This window comes from Nannospalax galili, unplaced genomic scaffold (genome assembly GCF_000622305.1).
Source record: "Nannospalax galili isolate Female #2095 unplaced genomic scaffold, S.galili_v1.0 scaffold101, whole genome shotgun sequence".
Taxonomy (NCBI): domain Eukaryota; kingdom Metazoa; phylum Chordata; class Mammalia; order Rodentia; family Spalacidae; genus Nannospalax; species Nannospalax galili.
In genome coordinates, this window is record NW_008345700.1 from 321926 (window position 1) to 332607 (window position 10682).

The 10682-nt window shown below is 43.8% G+C and overlaps 1 protein-coding gene across 3 annotated transcripts in view; it reads right to left on the reverse strand.

Annotated features, from left to right (window-relative positions):
- Rnf212 (ring finger protein 212) overlaps nt 1-9879 on the reverse strand; it is a 42559-nt gene extending 32680 nt beyond the window's left edge. For all 3 annotated transcript variants that reach the window (XM_029567702.1, XM_029567701.1, XM_029567703.1), the window contains exons 1-2: nt 9732-9879; nt 3958-4019 (exon numbers count right to left, since the gene is read on the reverse strand). In XM_029567702.1, the coding sequence (XP_029423562.1) occupies nt 3958-4019; nt 9732-9840 (171 nt within the window). In that variant the 5' untranslated portion in view covers nt 9841-9879. The remainder of the gene's footprint in view (nt 1-3957; nt 4020-9731) is intronic.
- Between the last annotated feature and the right edge of the window lie 803 nt (nt 9880-10682).

Here is a 10682-nt window from a genome sequence, read left to right on the forward strand (position 1 = left end):
CACTTCATGTTAAATAGTAGAGGTGATAAACATTACCAGTGAAATCTACCTGATGACTTTACATCCATACTCAGGTGCTAAGGATATGAGTGTAATTGACTGTGACTAGTTATAATCAGATTCATAGAGATTAAATACACATGTGCAAGCATGTAAGTGTTGGTAGCATTAAAAACGTAGGAAACAGCATGTCTTAAAATGAAGTGGAGATCTTTTTTAAAGGATTAAAAACTCATTTAATTTTATGTCTTACAGGGTTTATACTGAGTTCAATATGGTATGACTGTATTAATTCAACTGTGAACCTAAAAATTTACAGCCACCTTTGAAAGAGATGTATCCTTGCTCTGGAATGTGTTACTGAATATGTTAAAGCTGTAATGAAATGCTTCTTCTAATCATGTGGTTATTAAATTTTTAAAATTTAAAAAAATAAACTTAAAAAATAGTAAATGCAATCTTTATCACATAAGCAAAATATAGCAAAAAAGAATGGCATGTATCAAGAGCTATAGAAAGAGAATCAATACAATTATACACTACTTATGATCTTAAAAACACACTTAGCAAACTAGTATATACACAATACTTGGCAAAATACCCAAAACCTGAGCTTGAAATTAGGAAAGAGACATGGGAGCTTGCTGCAGATAGCATTTCCATCCAGTACCATACAAGAGCTCCTGCTAATGACTGCAGAGCCAAGACGGCGAGTGCAGTGCTCTAGATCAGCATGACCATTTACCACTGGTGTAAGACAATAAGCAGCCACACTTTTACATAGTAGCAATGAATACTTAGATGAAGTTTTTTCTTTTGTTTATTTTATTTATTTTATTTATGTGAGTGTGTGTGTGTGTGTGTGTGTGTGTGTGTGTTTGTGTACACACACGAGTGCAGGTACCCCTGGAGGGCCAGAAGACGGTGCTGGATCCCCTAGAGCTAGCATCACAGGCAGTTCTGAGCTGCCTGACGTGGGTGCAAGGAATCAAAATCAGGTCCTCTGGAAGGGTAGCAAGTGATCTTAACTGCTGAGCCAAGAGATGAAGTTTTCAAAGCTACTGTGTAGTAGCTCCCTAAACCAGTCAGTACCTAAGGACAAGGCTACTGTAGTGTGCAGGTCCCTGAGGATGGGGCTACTGTAGTGTGGGTGTATGGAAGGACTGGTTACAGAAGCAGCACCTGGCTGGTCAGGGTTGCTGGGGCCTGGCAGGAGACTGCCAGAGGTCAGGCCACAGAACCTACTGGCATGAGGCCCTTCGACTTTTTCCCTCAACACTGGGACTCATGAAGGTGGGATGACAGTAGATCCACTGGCTACAGGACGAAGAACAGGAAGGATGAGCACCTCTGGTGGGGTAGAGCAGTAGGCAAGGAATATATGGGTTCCTAAGAGGCTGCTAAAGAATGGGCCTACCATGTGCTGGTGGCTTAGGATGTTGACATGTTAGAAAGAACAGCAGAAATTAGCCTCTATGTCTTCAGCAGCTTTGCTGGCTCATTCGCTCCCTCCCTCCTTCACACAGAGAACAAAGACAGCAGGCTTTTTGCAAGCACCCATAGAACAGTCACAATGACCTTATATTAAAACATAATGAAAATCTTGCTAACTAAAAAAATCATATCTTAGAGACAGGCAGATCTCTGTGAATTCAAGGCCAGCCTGGTCTACATAGTGAGTTCCAGGACAGCTGGGGCTACAGGGAGACCCTGTCTCAAAAAGACCAAAAAAAAATTGTATCTTATATCCAAAGTCCCTGATAACAATGCCATAAAGTAAAACTAAGCATAAAGGTGATGGTGGAACTAAAATCTAACCACTTAGAAATTAAAGTAACTTCCTCCCTCCCTTCCTCCCTCCTTCTTCCCTTCCTCTCTCCCTCCCTCCCTTTCTCCCTCCCTTCCTCCCTCTTCCCTCCCTCCCTCCCTCCCTCCATCCCCTCTTTCTTTCCTTTCCTCCTTCTCTTTCTCCTCTCCCCTCCCTCCTTTCTTTCTTTTTTTTTTTTGAGGTAGGGTCTCACTATATAGTTCAGGCTGACTTTGAACTCACAGTAACCTTTCTGCCTCCCAAGTGTTGCCCACCTCTAAAACTAGTCTTTGAAACAATTCTTGAGTTAGAAAAGAAATAAAGAGAGATTATGGGCTGGGGAGATGTCTAAGTAGTTAAAGCACTTGCTGTGCAAGCATGTGGACCTGAGTTTGGATTCCCAGATTCCATGAAACGCCAGGTGGGCATGGCAGGGCCCCCTGTATTTCCAGTGCTTGTAAGGTAAAGACAGAAATCACAGAGCAAGATGGCTAGTCAAGCTAGCCATACTGTTGAACTCTGGGTTCAACTGGGAGACCCTACTTCAATGAGTAAGGTGGTGAAGAAGACTCCCAATGTTGATCTCGGACCTCCATAGGTGCATCCACCACACCCATGTGAGCACACAGACACTCACTCATGTACACCACTTCCACACACAAACACATTAAAAAGAGCACATTACAGCTTATTCAGAACTCAGGAAGATTTGCTATAACCTACATGAAAGCAGATACACTTTAGTTCTATCTATAAAACATATCAGATTAACTTATTCTTTGGTATAAACTTGGTTTCAAATGATTTCAGAAAGGCAGCCCTCAAGGCAACACAGAGTCACAGTACACAGAAGGAAATGGAAGGCTTAAACACAATTATTAGGAAACAAGAAAAAAAATGCCCTAAACATCTAATCTAGAAGCTGGAGAAGGGACAAGGACTCTGCTGTCAGCCTGACCCTGGTCTTATGATGGGAAGGGTGCTGTAGAGCAGAATCTGGCATGCACCGGGAGTTCAAACTGCCACATTTGGAGGAAAATAAGGTACTTTCTATTAAAAATCTAAACATTCAATCTTTTGTCCTTGCTTTTCCACTTTATAGAATTTATGCCACAAAATACTCTTGCAATTATATATAGACAGAGATTAGCAAAAATTATCGTTGTGAATTGTTTTGTTTGTTTGCTTTTAACAGCAAAAATTTGGAAAAAAAACAAACTCCACAGGCTCTTTAAAGAAAAAGCAATAAAGTACTATGTAGTCATTTAAGAAATAAATATATTCAAAATATGATGTTATTGGGAAACCATTTTGTAAAACGAAAAGTCACGAGATACACAGAAGAGGTTCCAACTCCTGGATGTTGGTTGCTGCCTCTGGGAAACAGGATCTGGGGATGACCACATTCTCCATTATTGACTTTCTATGTTCTCTGAAATTTTGTGTAATTCTGTACTGTATTTGTAGTGAAACTATAATGTTTAAAGATATTAATTCAAATATACATTTGGAAAGAAGATGTAGAAGAAAACGATTATTTGATACTGAGTTTATACCAAATAATAAATTAATCCATTGTACTTTATAGATAGAACCAAAGGCACTGCTTTAAGACAACTGCAGCAACAACGACTTTAAACTTACATTATGAGAAACCCTTTAATCATGCATTATGATTTCTAGTGTTGTACTAAAGAAATCTAACCTATTTTCATGTCTAAGAACATAGCACAATCCAATAACCTATGACTAAGGCCAACCCATTATTAAGAAGGAAAGCGACAATGAGGTTTTAAGACCAAACCGTGATGGGCATGGAGGGTCAGACCTGTCATCTCAGCACTGAGGCAGAAGGATCATGTGTTCAAGGACAGCTTGGACCACATAGCGACAAACACACAACAACAAAACAAAACAGAAATAAAACCAAATCACAAAACAACTAACGATCAACCGAAATCAATCAACAGTAAAACCAAAACCAAAACAAAAAACCCAAATACCCTTTATTACTTAGAAGTCTTATAAAATCTAGTTAATCTAGCAAAATAAAAGAAAATTTTAGATACTACAATGACCAAAAATTTAATCTCAAATGAAAAGGAAATGCTATCATGACTAATATTCAAATTCAATAGATTTCAACTTACCTGTTTTGAGAGTAAAACTGTATGACAAGGAGCTCGGCAGATCAAGCATTCATTCTTTTTACCTATCAAAGAAAAGCAAGTGTTTAGTGACACTGCACTAACCATACTGTGCAATATGTGTGAAGGTAGACTCCGAATGCAAGATTATATAAATGTCTTCATGTTCCTAAGGCTATGGATATAGAAGAGCCGTTTATATACCTTCTTTTCTTGTTTTGCAAATGCAACCCCAAACAATGACCACAAATATCAACAATAAAGTCTAAGCCTATCCTAAATATTATGATTAGATTTTACAGTGACATCCTCCCTCCCCTATGCATGCACATGTGTGTCTGAATGTGCATGAGTATGAGTGTATATGTGTGACCATGCATGTATATGTTCCTCATGAAGGGACTCATGTACACCAAGTGTTCTATCATTGTTTCATCACTAGCCCTTTAAAATTTTTATTTTTATTTTGTTAATGTGTGAGTGTATTGCCTGCATGTATGTAAGTGCACCCATGTTGTGCAATGCCTGTGGAGGTCAGAAGAGGATGTCAGATCCCCTGGGACTGAAGTTAAGGATGGCTCTTAGCCACCATGTGGGTGCTGGGAATTGAACCTGAGTCCTCTGCAAGAGCAGCCAATGCTCTTAAGTGCTGAGTCATCTCTCCAGCCTCTAAAATTTTTATCTTTGAGGCAGGGTCTTGCTAAGTTGCTCAGGCTGGTTTTAAACTTGCAATTCTCCTATTTCAGCCACCCAGTTAGCTAAAAGGCAAGCACCACCACACCTACTTTACAATGACATTTTAATTTAAAAAAAATTTTTTTTTGGTCTTTTTGAGACAGGGTCTCCCTGTAGCCCCAGCTTTCCTGGAACTCACTATGTAGACCAGGCTGGCCTTGAACTCACAGAGATCCGCCTGCCTCTGCCTCCTGAGTGCTGGGATTAAAGGCATGCACCACCACACCCAGCCCTTAATTAAAAAATTTAACTATTTACAATGAAACTAGGTCCTCCAACACTCTATAACATCATCCAAGGTTATCTCTGTAACACCCCTCGAGGTATCTATGTGAAGGAAAACTCTCCCCTTCATTCATTAGGCCCATATCCTGCTGATTCCTGCTACCTATGAGCTAAGTCTTAGGTCAAGCATGAAAGGTTAATATGCCTACCTGCTAAACTCCAACTGATCCACTTGTTCATGTCTAGGTTTCTGCTACAGATCTAGACTGAGCCTTTCCTGTTTCACCATCTTCTTCATGAAACTCTAACCACCCTCTTGGATCCCTGGACTCTAAGGCTGGCCCTCAGCACCAGCCTTGGTGTCCCACCATTCTCTTCAGGGATATCCTGTGCCCCGTGTCAATGTCTGTGTTGCTACCCAAGTCCTCCATGGTACCCAGTGTAAAAATGCAGAACTTTCCTACACACAGCTCTTTTCCTATGAGCAATGAAGCTTATCACACTGGCCTTGCCACGTCTTCATACCCACAAGCTTCCTTTCTTCACTACTCAGCTTGGAACCCAGGGCTGACCTGACACTACGATCATCTTTATGGAACACAATCACCTGAAGTCTGAGCAAGCCCAACTGCTAGCTCTCTTGTTATCCTGTTCTGGTTCAACACAGCCAAGAACTGGGGAAAAACCCACTTGAGAGACAGAGTCATAGATTTATGGATTCTAACACTGCTGGGTCTGCCACAATACTTGGAAATTCTTATACATTTCTTGGGTGTCCCTCCTCCCCACTACATCCTGTGGAGACGCTCAAGTGAGGAACTGTGAATGAAGTCCCTAACTGACTTAATTTTCCCTGCCCTCTCCTTTGACTTATATATGAGAGAACCACCCGACTCACTGTGCTTCCTTCCTGTCCTAGGGGAGCATCTCCTCATCATGCTCACTTCAGAGCCCACAGCACCTTGCAAGGTACCAGCCTGATATGGGACAATATGGGACAAGTGGTCCCTTTCCAAGAGCCTCCTCCCCCACCTCTCTGCATTGTGTGTGTGTGTGTGTGTGTGTGTGTTACAGCACATGGGAGAAGATGAGAAGACAACTTGTGGGAGTTGATTCGCTCCTTCTACAATATGGTTCTGGGGATTGAACTCTGGTCATCAGGCTTGGCAGCAAGGTCCTTTACCTGCTGAGCTATCTTGTCAGCCCTTCTTATCGTCTTATAAACACATTCAAGTCACATTCCTCCACCCCCAGAACCTTCCCTCCACAGCATGTCCCTATTCTCTCTCTTTGAATTTTTATGCATATGAATGTTTTGCTTGCATGTACGTATATGCACCTCTTGGTATAGTACTCATGGAGCTCAGAAGAGGGTGTTGGGTCTCCTGGAACTGTATGTAAAGGCAGCTGCAAGCCACGATGTGGGCACAGGGAAACAAACTTGAGTCCTTTGCAAGAGGAGCAAGTGCTCTGAACTGCTGAACCATCTCCCCAGCCCCATTCTCTCTCTTACTACAGGTTCTAGAGTAAGGAAATTCTTCTGCAATATGACAGGTAGATGCTACACAATAAAAAAGTAGAGTTGACTTGGGTTAAAACTCAAGCATTCTGCTAGGGAAGGAGGACTGAGAGGGGACAGAGAGGAACCCCCTTGCATCTCAGGGCCAAAGTGGTTGACATTTAATATATAGTGTTTACAGGTCTCATTTCTAAAAAGAAATACTGCAATAAAAGGCCATGATAGAGCCCAAATGAGCAGTGTATGAGGCAAAAATAGCCAATAAATGTATGAGAAGACAATCCAGGCCACTAAGGAAAGATGCACAAGCAGGGAACAGACATTAAAAGGGGATCTAGATGGGCACGGCCTCTCTAGAGAGCAGTTTGGCCTACTTTAAGGTGCATATCCATTGTTTAGCAGTTTCACCCAAGAATGTATTCAAAGGAAAATAAGTGGAAAAGTGTGTTTAATAACCAAATGTCATACGACATAAATGTCTTTCAGTAAGGAATGAAATAATGTATGCACTGTAACCAAGGAAGAGCTTACAACCTTAAAATTGATGACACAGGCTGAATGTGGTGGTGCACACCTTTAATCGCAGCAGTTGAGAGGCTGAGGCAGGCAGATTTCTGTGAGATGGAGCCAATCTGGTCTATAGGGAAACCCTGTCTCAAAACAACAAACAAACAAAAAAATGATGATACAGACTAATTTTAATGGTAAAAGCAGTCCATGCCCTTACAGGCAGTAAAAGCAGATCACTAAATGGTATACACATTATATCACTGTTGCTTTAAAAATCTACACCACTGGGGCTGGAAAGATGGCTCAGCAGTTAAGAGCACTGGATGCTCTTACAGAGGACCCAGGTTCAGTTTCTAGCACCTACATGGCAACTAACAAATACATGCAGGCAAAACACTTATATACATAAAAAACAAAAATCTTTGCCATTACAGGCCAACAAGATGGCTCATCTTGGGTAAAGGCATTGCCAATAAGCCTGATAACCTGAGTTTAATATCCGTAACCCACATGGTAGAAGAGATGCAGCTCCAACAGGCTGTCCTCTGATCTCCACACATATGGACATGCACCCCCCAAAAAAAAATAAATGTAAAATTTCTGTATCACCTGAAAAAGTCTGGAAGGATATGCACCAGATCTTACCAAGGGCACATGAGCACAGATCACTAGACAGCTCTCTGCCCAGAACCCCCTATCTCTTTTCTGTGAGTCCCTTGGTTTGGTTTGTTTCCAATGGCCTCAGGCTACTGCAGCCTTTGTTGGCCTCAGGATTCAAGGGCCAGAAGTACCTAAATATCCACCCCAACCCCAAGCTCTAAACCAGCCACTGCCAACTGTGGGCCTCATAACGTTCAACAGTGTGAAGGTACACGTCTATCACTCTAACATTACCTTAGGTTAGCAGTGACATCTGTTGCTAACCCAATCAATATTATGAAACACTGATTCTTTGACCTCAGAGAGAAATTTGGCCTCAGTTCCTTCTTTTTTATTTTATGTGTAGGAGTGCTCTGCTTCTATGTATGCACCCTCAGAGGTGAGAAGAGAGCATTGGATCTCCTGGAACTGGAGTTACAGATGGTTGTTAGCTGCCATGTAGGTGTTGGGAACTGAACTTGGATCCTCTGGAAGAGCAGTAAGTGCTCTTAACTACTAAGCCATCTCTCCAGCCCCCAAATAGTTTATTGATTTTGTCAAATGTTGTTGTTGTTGTTGTTTTGAGACAGGGTCTATGTAGACCTGGGTAGCCTGGAACTCATTATGTAGACCAGGTTGGCCTTGAACTCACAGAAATCTGCCTGCCTCCGCCTCCCAAGTGCTGGGATTTAAGGCACACACTACATCCAGCTTACTTCATTTGTTATCCAATGTTTTTCTTCTGTCTCTACACACCATATATAAAACAAACTTTCCAAGGTGGTAGCATCCTGTAGTTACCTAAAACTTGGCACTTCCATATTACCAGCTAGCCATATATATTCCTGACTTTTTCGAGTTCCAGATTTCCCCACACAACTGCCTCCTGTTTCCTCCCTGGACAGCTCTCATAGGACAGCCTCTAAGGAGAGCTTACCAACTTCTCTCCCCACTCTGCTGTTCCCCTGCCCAGTAGCCATCAGCAAAAAAGCTATTCAGCTTCCCCCATTTCTTAAATCAAAACTGGTCAATCTACAGAGCCTTTCCCCAAACCACCACTTCCCTCCACCTTTGCCCCATCTTGTCCCCACTGCTTCTCACATGCCACACTGCACAGCTTCTCCTTAATTTCTCACTCCAGACTACTTTGCACCGCCACCAGATTTCCTTTAGCAAATTTTATTTGTTATTTTTATTTTATGTGTATGAGCGTATTGCCTGCATATAGGTAGGTGCAGCCAAGTTATACAATGCCCATGGAGGCTAGAAGAGGGTGTCAGATCCTCTGGAACTGGAGTTAAGGGCAGTTGTTAGCCGCCACGTGAGTACTAGGAATCAAACCCAGGTCCTCTGTAAGAGCAATCAGTGCTCTTAACTGCTGAGCCACCTCTCCAGACCCCCTTTTAAAATATATAGCAGAAACCCAGCAATTCTATTCTTGGTTGCACTTGTGTGACCAGAGTGCACCCAGAAGCAGCGGCTGCCACAAATCTGAAAACCTCCTATCAGTCCAACTGATGAGTTAGTTGGTGTGGCCACACAGAATTCGAAACGGCTGTGGCACCTGTGTACCGTGCCCACACTAATCACTGTGTGCAAGCTCGCAGAGAATCAGGGCCGGGCAGAAAATGAGACCTCAAAGTCATTCTTGAGAGCTTCTGAGTGTTGGTGGTGCACCTTAATAAGCCTTTATTTGCCAGATTCAATGGGTAGATCACCGTTGTGAAAATCCACTTCATCTTTTTAAAAAATTATTCTTTTAAACCTGCAGAAGCTTTATTTCAACAACAGCAACAAAAAATATTCACATAAAGTCCTCAGCTGGGATCACCTGAACCAGCTTCCTACCTCAGGCCCCGTACCCCGAGGCTGCTTCCCACAGCACCAGTCAGGAATCCCAGTGGGGTTCCGGGGCCTGGAGCCGCCCTGAGGTTCCTCGCCAGCCCCACTCCGCGCCCAGTGGGGTTCCAAGTCTGGGGCTTGCGCCGGCCTCGAGTCCTCGTCCCCTTACCCTGCGCCCGGTGGGGTTCCAAGGCCTAGGGGTGCGCCGCCCTAGAGGGTCCCGTCCCCTCACCCCGCGAACCGTGGGGTTCTGAGACCTGGAGGCGCGCAGCCCTCGAGGCTCCCCGCCCGCACCGCCCGCGCGCACCTTGGCGGAGGCAGGCGTCGCAGTACACGTGCCCGCAGCTGGTCAGGCTGAAGGACGACTTCCGGTGCGGAGGCTGGAAGCAGCGGTTACAGAAAACCCAGCTGGCCATGCCGGAAGGCCCGCCTGTCGCGCGAGGCCAAGAGAGGCCAAGACCCACCTTCCACAACCCGGAAGCGGTAGGAAGCGGTTCTGCGCCTGCGCATGCATTCGTGCGCCTGCACGAGGGCGTGCCTTCCCGCCAAAACCAACAGGCCTGCTGAGATGGCTTAGGAAAGCTGACGGAGGGAAAGCAGAGCTGTGTGCTGCAGGGACAGCGGCCTCTGGTTCACCGTGAGGGTGGGTGGCCAGGGAGACAGGGTGAGAAATAGCCAGGGGGTAATGGACGCCAAAGGAGACTGGTTGAACCAGGCCTCAGGGTGGAGATTTGGGCCAGGGACAATGGTACCCACTATAATGAGGGTGGGGAGGAAACGGACCAAAGAGAATAGAGAGAGCCAAAGGTCTCTAGCAGGAATGGAAGAAAGGACTACCAGGAGGGTGGGGGATGGAGATATGGACCAGGTCTGGGGGGACCAGGTCACTGAGTGAACCGTGATCGGGAGGGTTTGCATTGGGTCGCACTATAGAAGTAGGGCAGGGCCAGGCAGAGATCCCTGCTTGCCTCCTACACATACACAAGGGCTAATTCAGAGGTCATTTCCTTTTGAAAAACAATAGATGATGGAAGGAGCCATTTTGGCAAATTCTGATATTAAAATCATTTCAATACTAAAAGTTAAAAAGTTATTTTTAAATAGTGACATTCCTTACACAATGCTGAATATACCCTACTACCCCAGCCCCTTTATAAATCTTCAAGGATTAGTGAAATCTGTAAGAAAGTTCCTGGGCCATTTACTTATATGAAAAAAAAAAAAGTGAATCTGGAAAAAGTAAGAGATTCGGTGATTG